Genomic DNA, 25,603 nt, shown 5'->3' on the forward strand with positions numbered 1-25,603 from the left:
CAGAGCCCATCGCTGGCCTGAAAGATCTTCGCACTGTCTTGAGGACACTCAGGGCCCAGCTGACATCGCTCACTAGGACCATTCTTGCTACCTCCTTCTGAACGGCTGCATTTTCCTCATCACCTTCCTCAGGGGAAGCCAGCTCAGCCATGGGTGAAGGCTGGGGAATGAGAAACAGTTGGCAGAGCAGGGCACCAGCAGAGACGGCGGTCCACAATGGCAGGGGCAGCAGTGGCAGCCAGGGAGGTCTTGCTGCAATGCCACGGCAGCGGTTGCATAAATTAAAAGGCTGATGGGCAAAATACCTGACCCCGTAAAGTTAAAGAAGTAGTTTTCGAGAGAGATGGGCGTACCATGTTCTCCTGCGAGTAGCCGTGGGGGTCAGGGGCTAGCTCTGCTCCAGGGTGAATGCTGCACCGACAGAGGGAAGGGCAGTTTGGAGGGGGGAGCCTCCCCCACCGCGGGACCGCGGGCGCTGAGACGCAGGGGTGCTCAGCCCATGGTAAACCTGTGCTCCCCTGCTGCTCCCCTGGAGCGAGGGGGGTGAGCTGCGGGGCCAATGCGCAGGCACCAGCAAAACTGCAGAAAGCCAAGGCGCGAGCCTTCCAGCTTCTCTAGCGCCCTTCCACATGCTCTCTGCTTCTCGTGCTAAAAAGCCTGCCGGGAGGTAAACTGACCCTCCCGGTGTAGAAAAAAGCCCCATCGCTCCATTTCCCCTGTTAAATGCTGGAGAGAAAAAAACACTTGAGGGGAAGAAGGCTGCACGTGATGCCTAGGGGCTTCTCCTGCAGGTACTTCTGTGCATGGCTGAAACCAGCAGCTCTCTACACAGGCACCACGGCTCACTTACACGGAGCTCATTGCAGGCATGAGGCTTACGATCCTGGCACGGAGCTGTCGCAGCCAAGCCCTGCGTCCCCCCGTACTTGGGCCGAGTGGCTGGAGAGAGGCTGAAGGAGAGTTGTGCCTGAGGAAGATCTTCTCAACAACGCGGTTTTGCTTCTTCCATCTGCGCAGGATGCCAACCTTGGGAAAGCAAGCGGCGTGAAAGACGTTCCAGTTGCAAAGCGTTCTGACAGCCCACGGCCCCTTCGGCGCGGTCATGCGTCGTTCCTACAGGAGTCTGCAGCTCTGTGACAATGGGAACTGCAGTGACACCAACACAACAACTGTCATTACGTCAACACACAAGGACTAGCGCATCTGCTTATGGCTTAACTTGACATCTCTTTAAGTCACTAAAAGCGTCCCTCTCAATTCTTACAGTGGGATCAGACCGGCCGGGTGAGTTTGCCTTCCGGCATCGGCTCCCTGTGAAACCCAAATCCCTCTCGGGATGTTGCACAGGATCTCTGCATGAAAGCTGAAGGGGGAAAGGCAAGCCAAAGGTGGACGCTGGTGGAAGACCTGCCAACCGCAGCGACAGGCGGGCAGCACGGCAAGGGCAGGAGGAGGTCAGAGCCTCCTGAGGGAGGAGGAGATGATGTGGGAAGAGTTATGTGCGGATGTGGCGGTGCAGGACTTGGAGGCGAGGGCCGACCTTGCAGTTACTGTGAAATAAGAGAGGGACTAGGAGAGGAGGTGAAGGAGGGGACAGGTATGGTTGGGCGAGCAGAAGACAGACGATCCTGCCGCAGGCATTTTGATGAACTGGGGAGGCAGAAGGTGAGCTGGAGGCAAAGGCTCCAGTGATCTGAGCGGGACTGGAATAGAGTTCAGTTCAAAGCGAAATTTTGCCCATCCAGCAGAGATCGGAAGGATGTTGGAAACCACTCAACTCCACAGAAGGTGACAAATGGGCATCTAGGCACATTCAAAGGCCAACAGGCTTGAACCATATACTGGAAAACAAACCCCATCCTGTGTTGCAGGCAAGCGTTGTTCTTGATAGTTACTTTAGTACCTAGTTTTTCAAGATAAAAAGGCTTCATATTTGGGAAAAAGTTGTAGTCCAAACCTCAAGGCCCCTGAGAGATCCTCAAGGGCAAGACATTCAAATTCACTCCTATTAGTAGCTTCCCCATGTGCAGTTTTGAGGAAGGCCAGCAGCAAAATCCTCTCTTCATTTCTTGTAGGCCCTTACCTAATCTCAAGTTGGCTTATGTCCCCTGACCTGGCCACCCCCGCTCTCCTTGCAGCTGTGGTTCATACAGCTGGGGTGGCCTCCTCCCCAGCCACACCTACCTGTACACAGGGCTGCCTCAGTCTGCTGTCCCTCCCCCTGGGAAAGCAGCAGCGTATGCATCAGCCCATAGGTATTAATGTGAAACACTTTCCCCATGTTCTTAGCTGTGGGATCTGGTACCATTCTCCCTCCAGATTGCACAGCAAAGCTTCCCTAAAGTTCTGTCTCTAGCACTCTCCATGCAGTAGAGTCTACCTCAAATCCAGGCAAGAACAAGCCACAGCTGATAGTTGCTTTCTCCAGATCTAACACCCAAAGCAGCCCTGAGGCACTATTTGCCTTTTTTTTTTTTTTTTTTTTTCTGTAGGGGTTTCTACTTCGTAGAGAGGCGGAGCACACACACTTCTTCATTGTATTGCAGCACCCAGTAGTATGGGTGCATTACTGCACTATCACTTTAGACGTTCGGTCTCCTCCAGAGGACTCTGGTTGCCAGTGCTGGATCTTCTTTCCCTCCTATTCCAGGCGCAGCTTCTGCTTCCGTGTCCTGGTGCATGCCAGTGCTCCAGCTCTCCTTCAGCCGGCCGGACTGTGCAGACTGATGCTGCTCTGGAGTCAGCAGGTCAGTGGTCAGGGACAGGGCAGTTACCAACCCAGACACCAGGATGGGGTGGGAAGCAGATACTGGCCGGTGGAGACTGAAACCTTTGGGCAGGGCCCCCTGGGACCAGCAGCACTGGCAGCAGGGGCAGGGGAAGGCAGTTGGGGCTGCACAGCGGGCACACAGACATTGCAGGGAGCCCCAGGCCAACAGCCGTGCTGGTGGCTCAGCCGAGCACAGGTCGCTCCCTGGCAGGGATGAGCACACTGCTGAGCACAGCCCAGTTGGGTGCTGGACTGGGAACAGTCACACAGCCCAACAGTGCTGCCCCCTTCCACTGGGGCGGCCCCGAACTGTGCTGCCGTGCTGCCCAACATGGGGTAAGCCTCCCCCTCCCTCCCTCCTTCCACACCCCCAGCCCCTCGTGCCAGGTGAGAAAGGAACCTATCATCATTTTTTTCAAGATCCCTGAGACTGCAGGGCACAGAGGTAAATGTCACATTTTCTGTCTTATTACCAGAATTCAACTGCGATAGAAACAATAAAGATGCAACCTTCACAATACAGGTCATAAGCAATTTTAGATGAGCATGTGCTTTAAAATCTTGTCAACTGTTGGACTGCTAAGTGAATTAAGAAATAAATCCGAAGTCTTGCAAGCTTCTCAGCTTGCTTAGGAGAGTAAGATGCTCTAAATTCTGGGCAGTTCTTTTGGGGATGCTGAATAAACATTTTAAGAGGTTGGTGCATCTGGCTTTGCAGATGCTGTCACACAAAGTTGCAGACCATGTGGACACTTACCCGCTTACAGAGTGGGGCATGCGTGCCTTTACTAGTGAGCTTCAATCTTTACCAGACAAAGGGAAGGAAGGGAAAGTGGCTGGCTGCAGTGATGTAGCTTAATCCTCATAATGCCACATGAAGGTGCTGTGGCAGGCAGCACCTTCTCTGCGGCAGTCAGGGGCAAGGGAGCGTGTTTCTGTGTGTGTGGGTACCTTTGCACAAAAAGAAAACTTGTATATCACTTGGTATGTCTGTGCAGCTTGGTATGTCTGTGTAGGTAATAAACTCATGAAAGCAAAAAAAAAAAAAAATTAATGAGATGTTTATTTACCAGGGGTAATTAGGGCCCTGCTAAACTGACCATATTGCTTCTACTTCTAAGCCAGCTCAGGAATCTCTGCATGGCACTTCTATCACAGAAACAGATCTGCAGGGTGAAATTTGCTCCCCACAACTTTTTTGTGGGACATGTGTGCAAGCACCTATGCCAGGGGAAAAACTCACTTCAGGTGTCCCACATTGATGCAGAGGAGCAGAAGAAAACAAAACACCTGCAACCTAATATGTGTATTCTCCAGAAGGAATTAGTTTAATCACAGACAAAGACCTTCTTGTCTTAATCAGATAGTTATTTCTTCTCTAAAAATATCACATTTTATCCATACTTATTATATTGTATCAGAGAAAAATGAGGACTACCATTTTAAAACAGCATTGCAGTTATAAATGAAAGGCCACTGTTCTGCTAGTATGGCTTTCCTCTCACAGTTTAGAGTTAAGCTGTGTCAGCATCTTCTCCAGCTTTATTGCTAGTGCCATGTTACCTTTAATCTTTAATTTTCCTGACATGAAGGCCAGCGTTGGCTTTAGTTTACCTAAAAAGAAGAAACACAACCATCAGAAAATGAAACAGAACTGGAGACAGCCTGTGCACAGGGAAAACGTGATGCCACTACAGCAAGACGTAGCAGCTGTATTGCTACCAAGTTCTGCTGTAAAAGCAGTGCACATTTAGTAAACACAGAGTAGAGATGTGCAGAACAGAAGTCCAACAGATTGGATTCTTTCAGAACCTACACGCGCTGCTAACATTTCAACACCTAGTTAATCAAAGCAGTATGAGCTTCTGTGCTCTTCCTGTTCACAGAACAGAAGAGGTCACAAAAATCTGAGGACTTCTATCCTACACTTTCGCTTCAGCCACCAAAAGCCAAAAGCTCCTCCATCCCAGGATCACAAAGCGAGGCGGCTGTCCGTTGGCCCGTCAGCAGAGGGCCTTCTGGGCACCGGTACCTGCACCTGCCCTGGCAAATGCCTTGGTCACTCACCTGTGAACATTTTCACAAAGTCGGCACTCGACATGCTCATAACCACATCAGCCGTCACAGGAGGCTTTCCGGAACCAGCGCTCCCACCCTGGGTTTTCAGGTCAATATACCAAGTGCCTCCTTCATCACCTGAACAGACAGTGAAAACAGGTGACAAGGCAGCCAAGAGCGCTGCGCCCTCCCTATTCCTCCTCGTCAGACGGCCGCTGCCACGTCCGTTTGGAGCAGTTACACGGTTCTATGTACGCTGGTGGGGCTCTGCAGGAAGGTATCGCTTGCCCCACGTTCTGCGTGCAGGCAAAGCCAGCCTCTGGCAGACGCCCCGCAGCACCCCGCGTCGGGGACGCGGGCAGAAGAGCCCCAAGGCAGCACTTTGCTGGCAGAGCTGGTGGCAGCTGGCGCTTTTTACCCGACCCTGCGAGCAGCCCTGCCTATCGTGGTGCTAACCCTGTGCCGCAGGGCCAGCACCGTGACAAAGCCTGCCCGCATACGCCACGAGTGGCAGCAGCTTCCTGCGCCTGCTGAAGTTGGTCCCGAGAAGGAGCGTCGCACAGAACAGAACAAAAGGGGGTCTGTTTTGGCATCAGCTTGAAGAGGCGAGCGTTTCTCTCTGAAACACCGAGTGCCCTTTGCTAGGAGCCTGAGCATGTCACGGTTTTACAAGTGATGGTCTTACCAGATAGTTCAAACTGAAAGACACCCTGAGTAGCTCTCACGTACTCTTCACTGATTGCCCCCTGAATAACTCTGAATGTTTCTGCAACAGGACTCAGCGTCTTGGCTGGAGCAGATTCTGCGTTAACCTTAGCTCCCTCTGGGCCTTCGTGCTGGGATCCGCTTACTTTCTTCTCCTCTTTGAATGCTTGGGAAGCACCTACAAGAAACAGATTGCTTTTCAGATGCAAAACACTTTAAAACTGCACGTAGAAAACGCGCATAGAGAACTCCCTTTGAAAAGACCGAAGCTTCACAGTAGGGAAAATGAATGTTGTCCCATTTTGGTATTAATGCTGAGAAAGGATGTTTTTGGCACCTGGGAATCTGACCAGGCGTAGAGCGCTAACAGTAATTCTGCAATATATTAACAATCAGGGACAGCATTTGCAATTGACAAGGCTGATCCAGTTCAACAGCCTCCAAAAACGTTCTCAAAAGTCTCTTAGGTGTCTTGGCTATCAACAAATCGTTAGGACTATTCTCTGAGTCCTGCCTGAATAACCTGCGTTGTGAGGCCCAGGGAACTAACACCATCCGTCCCTGGCAGAACAGTCCTGGTGCGATTGCTCAAATAGCATTTTCAAGGGAAAAGGCCCGTTCAAACTTTGCCTTCTCTGCCCTTCTCTTTTCCCCGTGTTGGCACTCCTGTGAAACCTGCTCAGCGTTCTTAGTTGCCCTGCAACTTGACACACTGCAATCCTGAAAAAGCAAAACCGATGCTTTTCTAAAAAAAGATTTCTGCACTTCATCTAAGAGATATTTAAATTGTGTAAACTGTGCAAGTTTCATCTAAGAAGTAATGAAGGCTCTACATTGTATTCTTTTGTATAAATTTAGCCAGGCAAATGAGACACTCCTGCAAAATGTGCTGTTTGCGATGTAATTTCTTTTTCCAGCCATATTTACCTGTGACCTTCATACTACCACAATTCAATGGTTAAAAAAGATTCTTCAAAATAAGGCACTGATTTTATACCATGAAAGTCCTGCAGGAGGTAACATTCTTTCCCTAGCTTTAAGTACAAAGTCACTTCCATAAATCATACCCTCCAAATGAGAAAAGGGTTTTTGCCAAATAGTTTGAGTGGAGTCCAAGCTCTTGAGAGAAAAGAAAAAAGAAAAAACAACTTGAAATCAAGAGGGCATTTGTTATTGTCAGAAATTATCAACTTTTACACAGTGGTTTCCCTACCATATTTTTCTTGTTTCACAGCTGTCATGTCAGTTTCAACATCCAAGAAGAAGTCAGGCATCAGGGGGTGACCTAAAAGGGAGGAAAAATGTAACAGTAAGTCCATGTAAAGTTGGACAGCACAAACAGGAATCTGCTTCGTATGAATCTACAGCCAAGTTTATGAGTAAATAAACTACGATTTGAAGGAAAGACATAGCATGAAATAACATGTTTAAAGTTTGGTTCATTTAAAATCTGACCTAGAAACCTCTTAAAGTTCCAATGAAAAACATTTGAAGAAGGAAAAAAAAAAAATCCGTCTCACTAGCTGGTAAATAGTGATACATACATCTACAGTGCAGGTACATTGTCTTTTCATTAAAGTATTTTTTTTAATTTAATAAGCACTTGATGATTAGAATCTCAGTGGACTCGTATACGCTTTCTAGGAAGGCATGTTCTGAAAGCTGAGCAAAGCAACGTTTTACAGAATAATTTAAGAGCCCCTAGAAAGAAAACTGTATTAGTATTCTCCATACGGCCTCCATCTCCTCCTTCCCGAACTTACTTCTCACCTTAAAGATCTGTTTTACCTGGTGCAATTGCATAGACATCAAAATCCTTAACTCCTTCTTCTCTCAGCAGAACTTCATCAATAATGAAGTTTCCAGTGAAACTTTTTGGTTTTGTTAAAATGCAATATGCAGCATCTGCAAGGATGTCCGTTTTCCTGCACTGTTTTTCTATTCCAGATCCTCCCAGCATATCCATAGCAGCTGTATGTATGGCTAGAAAGTTTGGAGGGCAAGAAAACAAAGCTTTAACACTGACAACACGAAATTCCCATTTCTCTGGCAAGTACACAAACTTTGTTTTCCTTTCACGCAAAAGGAAACTGTAGGAAGACAAAGCTATGAAATACTACCAACCAACAAATAATTCTCTACAAGCACCAGTAAAAAACAGAAAACTATTAAAGGAACCCAAAAGTGGAATAATGGGCAGGACTTTTTATGACATTCACATCCCTCTATCCCTTTATCAGTGTCCCCCCCAGGATTTCCTCTAGGTTATTCAGGACATGAAAAACTAACAGGACAACTATTTTTCTCAAAGTGAATATATGATATATCAGTCACTAAGAGGTATTTCCTTCGGTGATTATCACACTGCAAATCTTGATGCTTAATTTTAGCCTTGTAGTAACTCCCATGAGATACCAAAGTGTCTCTCCTAAGTTAATGAGAAACCAAATAGCAAAAACTCAAAATAACTTGTTCAATATTCCACAGAAAGGCTGTGTAGCAGCCAAGAATAAAATGCAGATCTCTTAAGCTTCTGGTTGTTTTATTAACCAATTCTACTAACTTCTGCACCATTCCATTAGTCTTCTTTATGCTTCCCCCAAGGGAGCTACTAACATTGTGGCATGTTCTAGTCTAAGTCTGTAATTTGCTCTTCCAGGCTGAGGTACCCATTCCACTTTTCTTTCATCCTGTTCCACACACAGGCTGTTTGGTTGTAGCTTTTGGCATTTGCCATGTCACTGTTTTCCCCTCATACAGTTCTGCTTGATGCCTTTTTCCCATCTGCTGTTTAAGACTCAACGCTCTGCCCCCAAGTTTTGCGACAGAGTTGCAAATCCTCTCCTATACCTGGGGCTGGCAGATCCTGGAAGCAGAGGGATAAACCTGATTTTAAATCACTTTTGTCCTCCTTTCACTGTTTCCATTCCACACAAAGCAACAGCAGCTTTGATGCAGAAATGATCCCAACATCCCTTAAAAAGCAAAGATTACACACTGTGCAGGACACATCTATCTGAGCTGGATCATTCACCTTCCAAAGTAGGAACTGGGAAAAAGGACAGCAGTCTTCAATGCTGGCCAGGGAGACCCTGTCAAGGTGTTTTCTAGGAAAGTGCAAAAGTGGGTACATGTCCTTGTTGACTCCCTTATTTTACTCTTCTGTGGTGAGGATTAGCCCCTAGGTTTCACTTACCTTTGACCACCTCAGCTTCTTTTTTCCAAATCAACTGAACTGCTATAAATACGCACCTAAGTAAAAAGTGGCAAATAGATATACTGTACATACACCTAGGTCTCCCTAGGTTTTTTTCTCATTTTTAAGGATAGAAAATAAATTTGCATTCTTTGATCCTCTGGAATGTGACCTGTCCTGCAAGATCTTTTAGGTTTTTTAAAATAACTACCAACAGTTCAGAGAATATTTCTGTCAAATGATGAAATTTACTGATGAAATAAATACTGATGAATTTACATACTCTGATGAAATTTACCAGGTTCTGTTAACCTGAATATATTCCACTATTCTGAGGATTCATTAACCTGTTTGCTTTTCCTGGCCCACACTTCTGCTACTTCTCTGTTAGTGTCAACTGTTATTCTTCTGAGCACAGTAAGCCTATGCACACAGACTGAAGCAAAAAGGTTTTAAACAGGTACTGCCTCCTAAGTCTGGCGGCACATTGTTCCACCTATTTCATATAAAGTGCTGCTGGTTTTCCTCTAATGCACACAAAGAGTCTTCCAGTTCTGTCCCAGGATACCTCTATTATTCACACGCATTCTGAGTGATGGGATTGCCCCTTGCCCTTTTGTTAGGCTTCCTCTTTCACTTTTAGATAAATGGAGAGCTCCTGGCATCTTATTACCAGTATACTTTCACATGTTTAAAGTCAGATAATCAACAGATACTGGCATCTGTACTAGCACTGAGGCTAATCACATTTGTATGAGATTATAGTGCTTTTTAATTAAGAACTTTGCAACTGTATTTTAGATACCATGGAAGTCTGTAACTCTCTCTCTCTAGTGACCACATGAAAGTAGTTAACCTTCTCACTTTTGGAAGACAAACCTTTCGAAAGAACATTTTTTGTACTGGAGAATTTGCACATTATTATCCTCTTTTATACCTGAGGGCACAACAGTTTTCACAGAGGCATCACTGATTTATACAAACTTTGAGAACTCATCTAATGTTTCAACAGTCTTAAACTGAATGAGCAAGAATGGATTCAGCAAATACAACGCTCTGTCTGCATACCTTTGATTTTATAGAAAGCTTAATTACTTTTTAAGTTACCTTGCAGCATCTCACAGAGACAAGTCTTTATTAAAAAAAGTATTTATTAGAATATACCGTTGTCATTTGTAAACTGCATCTTCCTGCACTTCCAAGTCTCATGTTCTGCAGGTTCCTGAAGGGAACAAATCTTAGCTGCACTCAAGTGCCAGCTTCTGCGGTGTTACCCTCTTACTTATTTTTGCAGGTACAAATATGTTACCAAGGTCACAGTGGCACTCTAATGCACAAGAGAAAGATACTACTTACTTTGGTTTGGGTTTCCCCCCAGTAAGAATGTCAGATTTTGTAGAAGTCTAATACCATCACAGACATCCTTTAATACCAGACTGTATCTGGGACACTGGTACTATTACTGGCATCTGGAGTGCTACAGCATATGCAAACACTGGAAAGAAATATTGTATTCAACTATGCAACATAAGACTTAATGTAACTTCTGCCTGTAAAGTTAGCCATCCCTCTGAAAAATTTTTCTTCATGAGTGGGTAGACAAATTCTCCCAGGTTCTGTTTTCCCTTGCCATGAAAAACAGGAGGCCAAATTATTCAGATGGGGGGGGACACCACCTACATTGCAAAATAAAGATCTAGTACAACCAGCTGGTCTCTGCAGGAAGAGTTCTTTAGCTTTCAACAATACATTGCGACCCACAAAACCACCCACTCATTTCCACAACAGCAGTGGATGTTTTCTCCAGCGTATCCAGAATCATAGAGAGAAGGTGTTGAAGAATGAGAATGCTGTGGAGGGTGCACATAATGTCCCTATGCAGCATGTAAATACGTGCGTTTACAAGACACGGGTAATCTTGTAACACCTTTTGCCTGAGAAAATAAGTTAAATTCGTAATGTTGTCCGCAGCTTGATGCCACGTCTCTCTGAGTAAGATACTCTGGATTAATTCTTTCACTGTCACTAACTCTCATACACAATTTACATTGCTTAATCAGTCAGTGACCAAAAACCACAAAATGGTAGATAAAAGGTCACCTCTGCTAGTGGAAAATTAAATTACTCCTACATGTAGGATTCTGAGGAGATATAAAACCCATTTAGAAGTGGCATTTTAGGGACAAGCCAGGCAGGATGGGCATAAGGCCTCGGGAGCTAAAGGCTTTAGGAACCAAGGTTCATGGCTCTATTCCAGATGACAAAGATAACTCCTGGGAAATCTCCATTGAAACTTTTCTGAGGTTTCCCTGGAGCACTCAAGAAGCAAGTATGTGGAAACAAGTGCATGTTTCTTCTAACTCCTTCAGAAATAAAAAAATACAACAGAGACCCAAAACCTGAAAGGTGGGCTTTCACTCCACTGCCAGGAAGGCAATCCAGACCCTGAAGTTATACATGCAGTTGCCTTCAGTACACCAGAGACGAAGAGCTTATCCTCTTCAAAATAGACAGTACAGGTTTTGTGATGATATAATTATCACGGGTTATATAATTATAATTCAAAAAGTCAATCCCTTACCAAAATATTTATATGGGCAAAATTCAGCGTGTGAGCAGAATTCTGAGGCATCCATTTACTGGGATAATTTAGGATGCAAGCACCCAGACCAATGAAAAAGGACCAGGTCTGTCAGACATACTAACCCAGGGGTTCAACTGAGTATGAACTAGAGTATTTAAGCAAAGAAACTCAGCTGATTTTGTCTGAAATAATTAAGTTTTGCTCATATTCCTCACTTTAGAGGAAGCAAATCAAGAGAGCTTCCACACTAGAAGTTAAAAGGGACCTGCAAATCCTAACAGGAATGTTGAAAAGTGTCTGGGTACAAACACTTCTTACACTGGAGCACTAGCCCCAGAAAAGGATCTTGATTCGTATTTTTATTTCCTCTTCCTTCTTCCCTCCCTCCACTAGTTAAGGGAATAAACTCTGCTGTTGTGATGTTTCATAACACAATGACTGGGCTCACACCATTAAAGGGCAGGATTACCCTCTGTCTTTACTGATTTTAACATCAGTATCATTTCTGCACATAGATGTATTTGGAGTGAAGAGACTGGCCTCTTTGGCAAACAGCTGACTAAACCTTGAACAGCAGCCCTGATCCTCACTGACCCAGACAACAAATTGAAGTTAATACAACGTGGGAGCATCAAGTTGTTTTTCTTCCACAGAGCTCTAATTTCCTGTGACTTGCAAGCAGATGGTTGCTGGCCCACTGCACCAAAACTTCTAGGAACAGGGTTTTTTTAATAATTTCTGCATTTACAGAGGTATGTATCTTGTCAGTTCCATCTACACTCTGGCAATTTAACTAGCAAGGAATTCTAAATAGTACTACATACACAGACGTTTCGTACCTGCTAATGAAAGCACGCTAATACTTTTGTGATTCTGGCCAAACCAAAACTCTGGGTGCATGAGAAAGAGCACAGACAAGCCAAATACTACACAGATGCTTCAGCCAACTGACAGGGTTGAATGGGTTGCAAACTAGCTGAAGATGAGTTTGGATCAAAGTGGCAATGGTCTGGTGAGAACTAGGAATGAAAACCAGCAGCCATGCAGGATGAACAAAGAATATGCAAAAGAACTGCTCAGTCTCCTGAATCAATTCCTGAAGAAGTTTTAAGTATAATCAAAGTCAAATAAAACAAGCTGTAGAAGACAAAATACAGGAAATCATGATTTTGCTACCATTAAAAAAAAAAAAAAGATCACCTGTTTTAGGCCATAAAGCATTGACAGCAACTTCTCCTCTAAATTCTTCTGCCATTCCCAAGACACACATGGACATCCCATATTTAGAAATGGTATAAGCTAAGACAAGAAGTATAAAAAAGATAGTAATTTACACTCTATCAACAGAACTTTAATTATGAAGGAAAGAAAAAACAAATTATTTGTTCATAAGGAAAATTAAGTTTTTGGGGACAAAACAGTATCTTCCTAGAGTAAAAATCTCTCCCTTCTCCCCACCACCCCCAGCAGACACCAACTGTAGTCTGCCATCTTTTCACTACAAGTCAAAGGAGAGCTACGCATGTTTTGACAAAAATGACGACTGAAGCCTAGCTGTATGGTGGTTTTGTTGTGCTTTTTATACACAGCACACTGACAAGAGTGCTCAATTTTTTCAAGAGGCCTAAGGCATACTAGCTGCTAACAACCAAACTAGTATTCTGTAGAAAACAAAAGGTGGGTGCGGGGAAGGAAATTCTAAATCCTTGTCATTTATCTATTTTGAGAAGGGAATTTTTTTGTGGGAAAAAACTGGGACTTGCTAGAGGAGTTTAACATGACAAGTGTCCAAAAATGAAAGGTATTTTTACAGTTTTAAAATGAACAATATTAACCTCAAGACAAAATGGGGTCCCTTTCCCACCTCAAAATTAATTTCCATTTTAAAAAACAACATTGAAATTACTCTCTATTAAATAAAATGTGAAACTGAATCAGTAATAAAACAGATTTTGGGTTTCAATCTCTATTTGGAACAGAAAATATTTTGTAGTCTTAAGAATTCCCATGAAAAAGCACAGACTCTTACCTTGAAAACATTCTTGAAAACATAAAGGACGTATTAGGCTATGAAAGCTGCACTATGTTTTCCCACAAAACAAATTCTTTTAGGTTAGGTACAAAACACTCCGGGGAACCATTAGTGCCAGTCTGTTTACAATGCTAAAGATACAATATCTAGCATTCTGGGCTGGCATTCCTGCACATTTCACCAGGTATTTACCTTTTTCTCAAAAAATAACAACAAAGGCACTGAATGCTACTCACCACAATGATTTTTGAACCACATGGGATTCAGATTCATAGGTGGGCTGAGGTTCAGGATATGGGGGTTCCTACTTTTCCTCAAGTGGGGAAGGCATGTTTTAGATCTGAAAGATAGATTCAGACAAATCAGTCACCTCTTATTTATGGAACACCTATAATTACAGGAAAAACCATACTAGCAGATCAGTATTTTCATTTTCATGGAAGTCCAACACTAAGCTGAGACCCTGTCCCTGTATCAATTATTTAACTGATATAAAGAACAACAACAAAAAAAGTCTGTTGTAGCTCACTTATCTCAGGCCTAGTATTCATTCCTGCTAACTGGACCACATTCCCCAAACAGTGCAGCAGCATCTACTAAAGCTCATTTTCCAGATGCTCAGAAGCCGTAATCTCCTTGTAATAGTTCTGGTAGGGGCAACAAAACACTATGAGGCAACAAGCAAAATTAATAGTGCAGAGCATCATTTAGTCATAAATATATTCTCTTCTGATCACATATTTATTTCTTCTTTAAAACCACGTTAAAGCAATAATACTGTATAGTGAAAGGCTATTACAAGTATTCCAAGCAAAACTGAAAACATATTCTCTGCTGACTGGAAGAGTCACTATTTCATTCAACTTATAATTTACACGTATCTGTAAATCACAACTTTTACTTTACAGAAACTGTCATTTGACTTCTAGCACTAGGGTATATGTTTGCATTTGATCTCTCCTGGAGAATTTTTAATCAAGCCTCATAGGGAGAACAGCACCGCAGTGAACTACACTACTGACCTATTCATACATTTCAACAGGATCCACCCATACTATCAGCCACAGAAGGGACACCTTCAACTGGAGTATCATTAAGGTACTGAAGTAAATCATTTACCACCTGCTTAAATGTCCTGGGATCTCAACTCTTTCCAGTGGCAGCGTACAAGTTTCACTAACAGACATCTCAATTTCTTCATGCACAGGAACGAAGAACGTGCCGTAAGATGGGACACATCCTCCCTACCTCCTCCACACAGACCAAAAAATCGACACCATTTTTTTAGCTATTACAACTTTCTCAACATCAAACTGCAAACAGATCTCTACAAATTACAAGCAGAAGCAACATACAAAGCAAGGGGAAGAAAAGGCTGAAATGTTTGACTAGGTCTTCCCAATTGACAGCTATAAAAGCAATGACAAAGATCGTTTGTAACTTCCCTTGAGAGGCATTACTCTTTCATATACTCTTCCATTTGCAGTAACACAGAACTTGCTTTTTAATGTTTTTAAGGCAGAGTAGCACCCAAAGGAAAGATGACTAAGAATTCTCCGTTAATTTGGAATAGCTAGATGCACCATCAAGAAAATAATTGTCGCTGTTGGGTGCTGGGTAAACGGAGCTTGCCACTGGCAATACAGTGGAACCCATTCAGAGATTTAGCAAGAGATATCCACAGAGCCAGAGCTCTGGATATCCAAAGAATGCCAAGCTCCAAACCCAATTTTCTCTTCTGAGTGCAGAATCACTTACACTTATAGCCTTTCAAAAGCAGACATCACGGGGTGGAAGTGCAGAAATCCCACTCTGCAGGCAGAGTCTTTCTTCCACCCTCCTTCTTTCTTCATGCTATCTGCATGCTGTGCATGTGTCTCTCTAATTCAGAAAGCTGCTATTCATGTGTGTTTTTACACTATTCTAATGGCAAATCCCTTCACTGATTCTTAGCAAAAGAACATTAAGGGATATAATCATAATATCTGATAACCAGATTCATCTGCACAAAGGAGAATGACAGACACTATTCTAGTTAAAACTTTGATACAAAAGCTCCTGATCACATCAAGCAACAACTGAATTTAGAGAATCTGCATCATCCTAAGGGTTTGGTTGTTTTTTTTTTTTTTAAACACAACCCTGTCAAAATCAAAGTTTTCATTTTAAAACACAGCAACTCTAAATGATAGCCTGTAAATATAAAATTGATCCCACCTACTGAATCCATTTCCAAAAATGAGCAAAATAAGGACCAGAGGAATTGTGAAACCAAATCTTGGTATGCTAATTTAAATAAATGATAGAATCGATAAGCTGAAAGTAGGCAGAGAACACTTTAGATCATGAAGTTACATCTTTAACATTTCTCTTTTAACTATGGTAAGTTAATATACTGTCTCTAAAGATGAGAAAGAAGCTTAAGAGAAGAAAGCTGAAAAACAAGATGTTGCACTTGATGTATACAAAGAGTTAGTAATTTTGCTTGAAATTAAAAAGCAGACAGCATTTAGCAAAGCCAAGCTGGAGCTCCATTTGAAATAAACTAGTTTCTGCTTCCTACCTCCATGGAAGGAGCTTGTGAACACTTAATGACTACAGTAATAAGGTTTTGTTTACTCCAGCTTGCAATTAATCCTTGCAAATATTAATTTCAAATCAGTTGGCCAATAACTGAGCAATTTCCTGTCAGCACATGTTGAATACTTGCACTCCAACTCTAGGGTAGCAAGACAGCCACGCAATTTCTCAGAAAAACTGAGGTAACATCATACATTTTGTTACAATTACTTTGCTTCCCTCTCTCAACACTTACGTAAGGTAGGTTCCTCGTACATTGACATCCATCATAAGATTGACCTTCTTCGTTTCTGTTTCCAAAGTGCCAGTCAAAGAGATGGCGCTTGCATTGTTCACCAAAATATCAATCCCTGGTTTTAAAATAAGCCATTTCACATTAGCATTTAAAGACAAAAAGCACGAGTAAGGCAGGCTGTTCTTTTCTCTTTTTGTTTGAACAATCTGCCTGTTAACATCTCCACACCTTAACATACCTCCAAAAGTCTTCACAGCTTTCTCCACAGCATTAATAATTTGCTGTTCTTCCCTCACATTAACGACGCATGGCAAAGCCTTTCCTCCAGCCGCTTCAACTGCACAATTAAAAAATTAAACATTTAAAAATTTCCTCTCAGATGGAACAAATAGCGTGAACCTACTGAGAATCTCTCATTCAATGACATGCTTCAAGAAGGCATTGAAAATCGCACTCTCAAATTGCAACCTTTTTACATGTTGCGTAAAGAATAGAGAAGCCAATACCAAATCTTAACTCTGAGAATGTGTATGGTACACACATAGATCTCAATTAACATAGCATTTTCACATCTATACACATACATCTTCATTACAGTAATATTTTAATACCTCCCAGCATTCCTGGGAGGCAAGAGAAGCACTAAGCTTATTTTATTAAAGGTGAATTGGAGCTAAGAGAGTCTATGCAGTTTTCCACTCAGGTATGACAATTAACCTAGGGCATACGCCCAGCCCAACACCTGAAGCCCACCCTCATTTATTACAACTTACTCTCTGCTGCAGCAGTGTAGATAGTCCCTGGAAGAGTAGGATGGGGCTCAGCTGTCTTGGCAGCTATCACAATGTTTGCACCATCCTTGGCAGCTTTCAAAGCAATGGCTTTGCCAATGCCCCGGCTTGCGCCCGTGATGAAGAGAGTGCATCCTGCTAGTTTCCTAAAGGTGAAGGGGGAAGTGGAGGGTAAAGAAGAGGGAGAACAAAGCAAAACCTGTAAATCATTGACTTTTAGCACTCTAAGGGCAAAAGTAACTAGAGCAGTCTTCCAACCAGACAAATGCCTTCATCATTTTACTAAGAAAGCAGCCCCTAAATACAAAAGGACTGGCTACAGCTACAGCAAAGCACAGTACCACTGAAGGTAAGACCCCTCTCCAAGCTTGCAAACACTATAAAGCAAGAAGGTTACACAGGTCACCCAATTACATTTCTCCCTTTTTGCAAAACAATCCAACACACTGTTTACAACAGAGCTGCTACGTTCTCCAACAATGGAAAAGGCTTAAGTTGTAAAAACAAAATGCCAGTTTCTAATGAAACAACACACCTACGCATCTCTCTGTAATTTACTAGTCAAAGTCGTCTAAACACAAAAAACTGCTGTCTCAATGTGATATAAAGTTCCAGTCCAGAACCACAATGCCAATGCAGGGTGCCACACACAAGTGCCAAAAACTTGATTTTCAGAAATGGCAATTATTTCTCTTAAAGGTTTTACACTAAGCTCAATAGTCTCCCAGTAACTACATTTAATCCAATGGGTCCCCCGCAAAAATGGGTCCAATAAAAACCTCTGGAGAAACTAAAAAGTTTTAGAGTGTCAGAAAGATGTCTGGCTGACACAAACGATGTCACTGAATTTTTGAAAAGCAAAAGATCAACTCCAGTTTAAAGCATATTCAACAATAAAGCCTCTTGGACCACAGGTTTTCCACATGAAGGAATGTGCATTTGTGTTCTGCATAACGCTTATGTTGCTTTCTGTAACTCAGTGGAAAAAAACAAGAGGTCCAAGTTTTCAACCCCAGTTAAAGAATGCATAAACTATGTGCTACAGCAACTTCACTTTTCACTTGCATCACAAATGTTATACACCAGCCTCCAAGCTTGCATTAGTTTTCCTTTCAGTCTGGGCCAGACTCGACTTACTCCTCTTTCTCCAGGTCTGTTTTTCCCCTCCAATCCGAGAGCATCCCACTCTAAAACACTCTCTAGGAGGGTAAGTGTTTGCTTTCAGAAGGCAGAAAAATAAGATGGGGCAGGGAAGGGGAGGGATCTTCCCCTACAGTGGCACAGTTAGGCATCTGCAGGGTCCCAGAAGTCAGTGAAGCCCTGCAGGTGCCATTTCAAACAGCTTTCCTCTGCAAAATTGGGTCCTAGAGAGGCATAGGAAGAAAAATCTCAAAACAGCACAGTGAATCACAAAACACTGCTGCTGAGAGTCAAGTCACATGCACAGTGAGGAAAGTTCACCTCTGCAATACATAGTCAGACTGTAAAACTCAGTCAAATAAGGCCAGAACGTGGCTTCTACCTTCAACCAACCAATATGAGGTCAGCGGACTCCACCTTAGTCAGGGAAGAGGTAAATGGGGTCCAGCAAGAGGCAGCTCTGAAGGAGAACAAAGCTAAGGAACGCTGACAGGGCTTTAAGCCCCTCCAGGAGCAAGAGTGGTCCATTCAGGAAGACAAGTAGATCTATCAGGAGACCGGCATGGTTATGCAGGGAACTCATGACTCAACTCCCATGTACAAAGGTGTCATACAGGGAGCAGGAGCAAGGACAGGCCACGAAGGAGGAATTAGAAATACCACCCATGTATGTCAGGGTGGTGTCAGAAAAACCAAAGTCCACCTGCAGCTGAGACTTGTGAAGGACATCAAAGGCACAGGGGCTTCTGCTGCTACACTGGTAGTAAAAGCAGGTCCTTTGCTCAGTGGGGTGGGTGAAAGCAAGGCTTTCAATGCCACCTCTCACAATACTTTTGCATCCAATTTAAGGTACTATGGTCTGGATTGGTGCACAACCTGACGGGTAAAAAACTAGTTGGCTGGTCAGTCTCAGAGGGTGGTGGTTAGTAAGTCATACTCTGCCAAGAGACCGGTAACAAGTGGGGTACCACCTCTACTCCTGGACCTGTCCTGTTTAATATCTTTATCAACAACATGAAGAAGGTGACAAAATGCCCTGGGGGTGGACGACAACTGGTTCACAAGCTTGAGGGCAGGGCTGCTATCCAGAGGGTCCCCAACAGGCTAAATGAACAGAAGCCTCGTGAAATTCAGCAAGGACAGATGCACAGTCCTGCACCTGCAAAGAAAGAGTCCCTGGAACAACACAGGCTGGGGACTGAATGGCCAGGGAGCACTCTCCTGAAAAGGCCTTGGGGGACTTGGCAGAGAGCAAGCTGAGCATGAGCCAGCAGTGTGCCTGGCAACAGAGGCCAGCGGCACCCTGGGCTGTAAGAACACCATAAACAGAAGACTGAGGGAAGGGATTATGCCCCTCTATTTGGCATTCATAAGACCACACTTACATCCTGTGACAAGTTGTGGGTCCCTCAATACAAGGTATGTGTTGACAAATGGGAACAAGTTTCGCGAAGGGAGACAGAGATGGCTGGAGGCTCAGCACTTGTGTGAGAGGACCAGTTCAGCCTGGAGAACAGCTTCGGGGGGACCTAGCAGCAGCCCCCCAATACCTATGCAGTGATTGATGAGATGGAGCCAAGCATACATGCTGTGGTGCAGTGCAGGAGGATAGACACAACAGGCCCTTTCAAACTGAAAGAAGAAAGGTTCGAACTGGAGAGGTTCAGACTGTCCTCCCCATGATGACAGCCAGGCAACAGAGCAGGGGACGGAACTGTTTCCAGCCTTGGAGGTTTTCAAGACCCAAATGGACAAAGCAACCCTGTCTGATCTCCCAGCTGACCTGGCTTTCTGCAGAAGGTTGGACTGGAGACCTCTCAAGGTCCCTCCCAACCTGAATTATCCAATGATCCAATCTAGAAGAGTCCAGCTGCAGATTCAATTCCTTTCCCCAAATTATTATGCTACTCAAAATGTCAGGGAACATATTCTATTCATTCCAGTTACACTCTCCCTAGTTTTCCCCTCCAACCTTTCCTACACTGGCCATCACCTTCCAGTTGTCTTTTTTCTCAGCACAACTGTATCACTAGCCTACATAAAACTCCTTTTTCTCCCTAGGCTTGCAATCACCACTGAGTACATTAATTCTCTGGAGCTCCTTTCCTTCAATTCTAGCTCCACAATCTCCAATTATGTTCCTACAGCCCACAGAAACAGTGTTCACCAAAATAAGCAAAGCCCTAATAACAGAAAAAAATAATTTTCACTTCACCCCTTCTGAAACATTGAGCTGACTTGATACTGTCTCTCACACTCCTTTTACTTTTTTAAAAACATTCTTGCTTCTTCCTTAATTTTACTTCTAATCGTGTCTCACTTAAGAAGTTGCATTTACCCTCTGCAAGCTGGTGTGACAGCACCCACAAAGCCAGATGCACCAACCTCTTAAAATGTTTATTCAGCGTCCCCAAAAGAACTGCCCAGAATTTAGAGCATCTTACTCTCCTAAGCAAGCTGAGAAGCTTGCAAGACTTCGGATTTATTTCTTAATTCACTTAGCAGTCCAACAGTTCACAAGTTTTTAAAGCATGTGCTCATCTAAAATTGCTTATGACCTGTATCGTGAAGGTCGCTCTTTATTGCTTCCATTGAAGTTGAATTCTGGTAATAAGACAGAAAATGTCAAATTTACCTCTGTGCTCTGCAGTCTTAGGGATCTTGAAAAAATGAAACAGGTTCCTTTCTCACCAGGCATGACTGCTATTACAGAAACCTGCAGGCCACATCAGGGATACTTTTTACAGCTTGCTTAGACATACATTAGGAATTTAATGAATAATCCTGTTTATAACATACAGGAACAAATAATACCAACTTATCTTCCTGGCTGTTAGCAGTGCTAGCTCTAAAGAAAGGCAGAAAATGCCTCTAAATTAAGATCCTATACTGGAAGAAAATTTGATTGTCAGGTAAGAAGGTACTGGCTTGGAATAAGAGAAAGAGAAAGAAATAGTTTAATATATATAAAATAACAGATACACTATGCAATTTAGAGGAAAGTCCTCCAGTAACTATTTCCATTGCAAAACGCTCCGCTCAAGGACAGTGACTAACGATCCTCACGAAGATTTCCAGGACCTCTGCCAGTCCCCACCTGCCCCCTTATCTCCTGGACTTGCTTCCAGGCTCTCTGCCGTGGAGAACTCCTCGACCCGGACCTGCGATGTCACCGCACGTTGCACAAGCAAGGCAGGCGACCGGAGGACGGCGCGACCCGCGCTGCGAGCAAAGCCCCCTCACAAACCCGCCAGAGACGAGCGGGGGCGGCGGGCTGCGCCCAGTGGGGCAGGGCAGCGCTACCCACGACTAGAAAAGCCCACCATTACACGGGCATGCCTATCCTCCGGTGTAATAACTCACTTTCAGGGGCTTGTAAGCGCTCTCCTGCGCTTACAAGCGTAACCCGCTCGGAGGGGAAAGCAAACCAGCGCCGAGGTGAGCGCCCAGCAAACCACCCCGGCACCACGACGGACCACGGCCGAAGCCCACCTCGCTCCCCGCCCCGAGAGGCCTGCGGTGGCTGAAAAGCCGCGGCTTTTACCTCAGCCTCAGCCGCGGCTTTTACCTCAGCCTCGCCCCGGCCCCCGCGGCCCTGCCCGCCGCTGCCGCCGCCTGAGGAGCGGGAAGCGGCGGCCTGGGGCGAGGCTTGGGGGTGTCTGCGCCAGCGGGGGGCGCGGAAAGACAGGGGAGGTCTGGGGCGGCTTACCCCGTGTTGGGCAGCATGGCGTCGCGGGTAGCGGCCCCCGGGGCGGGGAGCAGGCCCGGGAAGGCCGCTGGGGCCGCCCCGCTTCGCGCAGCCGCCGCGGCGGCGAGGGGCGGAGCGGTCGGGCGACGGTGAAGGGCAGCAGCAGGGCTGCGGCGCTTCCCGGCGCGCCCGGGCACGTATGAGGAGCGAGGAGCGGGGCTGCCGGGGCCGGGGTGCGCCTGCCGGCGAGGCGGGGGCTGAGCCGCGGCCCCAGGGGCGCTGCAGGCCGCGGGAGGCGGCCCCGTGAGTCCGGGCAGGCGCGGCCGGGTAGGAGGGTGCCCGGCTGTGCGAGCGAGGATGAGGAGAGCGGGGGCGGCCGGGTCGAGGGACGTAAGACAAGCTGAGGTTAGATAGGGACCTACATGGAAAGAAAGAGTGGAGTCGAGTGGTTTCCAACATCCTTCCGATCTCTGCTGGATGGGCAAAATTTCGCTTTGAACTGAACTCTATTCCAGTCCCGCTCAGATCACTGGAGCCTTTGCCTCCATCTCACCTTCTGCCTCCCCAGTTCATCAAAATGCCTGCGGCAGGATCGTCTGTCTTCTGCTCGCCCAACCATACCTGTCCCCTCCTTCACCTCCTCTCCTAGTCCCTCTCTTATTTCACAGTAACTGCCAGGTCGGCCCTCGCCTCCAAATCCTGCACCGCCACATCCGCACATAACTCTTCCCACATCATCTCCTCCTCCCTCAGGAGGCTCTGACCTCCTCCTGCCCTTGCCGTGCTGCCCGCCTGTCGCTGCGGTTGGCAGGTCTTCCACCAGCGTCCACCTTTGGCTTGCCTTTCCCCCTTCAGCTTTCATGCAGAGATCCTGTGCAACATCCCAAGAGGGATTTGGGTTTCACAGGGAGCCGATGCCGGAAGGCAAACTCACCCGGCCGGTCTGATCCCACTGTAAGAATTGAGAGGGACGCTTTTAGTGACTTAAAGAGATGTCAAGTTAAGCCATAAGCAGATGCGCTAGTCCTTGTGTGTTGACGTAATGACAGTTGTTGTGTTGGTGTCACTGCAGTTCCCATTGTCACAGAGCTGCAGACTCCTGTAGGAACGACGCATGACCGCGCCAAAGGGGCCGCGGGCTGTCAGAACGCTTTGCAACTGGAACGTCTTTCACGCCGCTTGCTTTCCCAAGGTTGGCATCCTGCGCAGATGGAAGAAGCAAAACCGCGTTGCTGAGAAGATCTTCCTCAGGCACGACTCTCCTTCAGCCTCTCTCCAGCCACTCGGCCCAAGTACGGGGGGACGCAGGGCTTGGCTGCGACAGCTCCGTGCCAGGATCGTAAGCCTCATGCCTGCAATGAGCTCCGTGTAAGTAAGTGAGCCGTGGTGCCTGTGTAGAGAGCTGCTGGTTTCAGCCATGCACAGAAGTACCTGCAGGAGAAGCCCCTAGGCATCACGTGCAGCCTTCTTCCCCTCAAGTGTTTTTTTCTCTCCAGCATTTAACAGGGGAAATGGAGCGATGGGGCTTTTTTCTACACCGGGAGGGTCAGTTTACCTCCCGGCAGGCTTTTTAGCACGAGAAGCAGAGAGCATGTGGAAGGGCGCTAGAGAAGCTGGAAGGCTCGCGCCTTGGCTTTCTGCAGTTTTGCTGGTGCCTGCGCATTGGCCCCGCAGCTCACCCCCCTCGCTCCAGGTGACGAGCAGCAGGGGAGCACAGGTTTACCATGGGCTGAGCACCCCTGCGTCTCAGTGCCCGCGGTCCCGCGGTGGGGGAGGCTCCCCCCTCCAAACTGCCCTTCCCTCTGTCGGTGCAGCATTCACCCTGGAGCAGAGCTAGCCCCTGACCCCCACGGCTACTCGCAGGAGAACGTGGTACGCCCATCTCTCTCGAAAACTACTTCTTTAACTTTACGGGGTCAGGTATTTTGCCCATCAGCCTTTTAATTTATGCAACCACTGCCGTGGCATTGCAGCAAGACCTCCCTGGCTGCCACTGCTGCCCCTGCCATTGTGGACCGCCGTCTCTGCTGGTGCCCTGCTCTGCCAACTGTTTCTCATTCCCCAGCCTTCACCCGTGGCTGAGCTGGCTTCCCCTGAGGAAGGTGATGAGGAAAATGCAGCCGTTCAGAAGGAGGTAGCAAGAATGGTCCTAGTGAGCGATGTCAGCTGGGCCCTGAGTGTCCTCAAGACAGTGCGAAGATCTTTCAGGCCAGCGATGGGCTCTGAAAACAGTGTCTCCTCCACCTGACAATCCCAGCAAACCTGCTTCTGCCCTTCCTGCCTTCTCTATATTTGAGTGGCATTTGGCATTTTATCATCACTCAAGTCTTAAGCACTGTTTTCAATGAAGGTATCTCAAAATGAATATAGAAATAGGTAGAAACATCCAAATTTTCAGGTGGAAAGTGAGGCAAGCAGAGGAAAACCACTTGTCCAAGATCACCCAGCACACCAGGGATGTAGATCACTGATACTCCTGTCCCATGGCCTGTATGGTATTTCCTCCATCTGTTCACTGTTAACAAATGTGCACCCTAATGAGCTGTTATTTCAACATATTAAGAAGAGAATTTTTAGCAGAAGAATCGTTATATTTCAAATATTCCCCTTAAACACACCACTATTTGATTGGAATATTAAATAACATTTGGATACCTAACAACTAAGGCTAAGAAAATTTCGGGGTATGCTGCTGCTAGAAGCGATTCCTGAATTTGGCTCAAACTTCAAGAATTTATTAGAAATAAATAAGGAGGGTGGAGCAGAGGTGTGCAGAAGGGAGTTGAGGTGGGTTTTTCTGAGTGTTTATTTGTTTTTATTTCTTAATAACAAAATAATTACATATTTATATTAATTGATAATAAATTAAATTGGTTGCAATTTCCCCAACTCAAAACTGGTTTTTTTTGTTGCCCAGAACAATGTGTATATTACTACTTACCAGCTAATGACACAGTTTCTCATCTTCAAATTTTTCCCATTGCAACTTTAAGAGGCTTCTAGTTTTGATGGTAGCAGTAAAGATAGAAAGATGTGGTATGGAAAGCACTGTTTATACAAGTTGATCATTTCTGGTGATAGTGAATGCTCTCTGGATTTCAAGTTGGTTGTGTTTTTTTTTTTTAATCCCAAGAACTTGGACTCCATTCAAGATATTTGGCAAAAACACTTCTCTCATTTGGAGAGTATGATTTATGGAAGTGGCTGCGGAACCTCAGCACTTAAAGCTGGGGAAAGAATGTTACCTTCCATAGGACTTCAAAACTGTCATGGTTTATAATCAGTGCCTTATTTTGAAGAATCCTTTTTCATACTGAAGGTCACAGGTAAATATGGCTGGAAAAAGAAATTACATCGCAAACAGCACATTTTGCGGGAGTGTGATCTGTCTTGATAAATTTATATGAAAAAGAGTCTCTGTTGCTTCCTAGATGAAACTTGCATGATTTACAGTCTCTTAGATGAAGTGCAGAAATCTTTTTTTAGAAAAGCATCGGTTTTGCTTTTTCAGGATTGCAGTGTGTCAAGTTGCAGGGCAACTAAGAACGCTGAGCAGGTTTCACAGGAGTGCCAACACGGGGAAAAGAGAAGGGCAGAGAAGGCAAAGTTTGAACGGGCCTTTTCCCTTGAAAATGCTATTTGAGCAATCGCACCAGGACTGTTCTGCCAGGGACGGATGGTGTTAGTTCCCTGGGCCTCACAACGCAGGTTATTCAGGCAGGACTCAGAGAATAGTCCTAACGATTTGTTGATAGCCAAGACACCTAAGAGACTTTTGAGAACGTTTTTGGAGGCTGTTGAACTGGATCAGCCTTGTCAATTGC

General features: G+C 45.3%; 1 protein-coding gene and 1 long non-coding RNA gene across 3 annotated transcripts; one reads left to right on the plus strand and one right to left on the minus strand.

The window, feature by feature from the left end:
• Positions 1 to 4,075: 4,075 nt before the first annotated feature.
• Positions 4,076 to 21,944, minus strand: HSDL2 (hydroxysteroid dehydrogenase like 2). The gene is made up of 11 exons (XM_075527246.1): positions 21,801 to 21,944; positions 16,934 to 17,097; positions 16,399 to 16,497; positions 16,161 to 16,275; positions 13,582 to 13,685; positions 12,514 to 12,612; positions 7,322 to 7,516; positions 6,747 to 6,818; positions 5,514 to 5,711; positions 4,838 to 4,966; positions 4,076 to 4,384 (listed from the first exon to the last, which is right to left on the minus strand). The coding sequence occupies exons 1-11, from the start codon at positions 21,815 to 21,817 to the stop codon at positions 4,272 to 4,274; spliced, it is 1,305 nt and encodes a 434-aa protein (XP_075383361.1). The 5' UTR covers positions 21,818 to 21,944; the 3' UTR covers positions 4,076 to 4,271.
• Positions 21,929 to 24,511, plus strand: LOC142421967 (uncharacterized). Of its 2 annotated transcripts, none has more exons than XR_012779021.1 (3): positions 21,929 to 22,082; positions 22,635 to 23,651; positions 23,845 to 24,511. It is a non-coding gene; the product is annotated as an uncharacterized LOC142421967 (long non-coding RNA). The 2 variants fall into 2 exon arrangements; XR_012779020.1 differs by having other exon boundaries at positions 22,852 to 23,651.
• Positions 24,512 to 25,603: the final 1,092 nt, after the last annotated feature.

The sequence above is a fragment of the Mycteria americana genome, chromosome Z (genome assembly GCF_035582795.1).
Source record: "Mycteria americana isolate JAX WOST 10 ecotype Jacksonville Zoo and Gardens chromosome Z, USCA_MyAme_1.0, whole genome shotgun sequence".
Classification (NCBI taxonomy): Eukaryota; Metazoa; Chordata; class Aves; order Ciconiiformes; family Ciconiidae; genus Mycteria; species Mycteria americana.

What these genes read in the sequence shown, in the direction of transcription:
- HSDL2 (XM_075527246.1), bottom strand. An exon ending in TGTCTATGCAATTGCACCAG is followed by an intron (nt 6,819 to 7,321) that starts GTAAAACAGATC and finishes CCTCCCTTTTAG; the next exon opens with GTCACCCCCTGATGCCTGAC. An exon ending in CTTTGTGAAAATGTTCACAG is followed by an intron (nt 4,385 to 4,837) that starts GTGAGTGACCAA and finishes TCTTCTTTTTAG; the next exon opens with GTAAACTAAAGCCAACGCTG.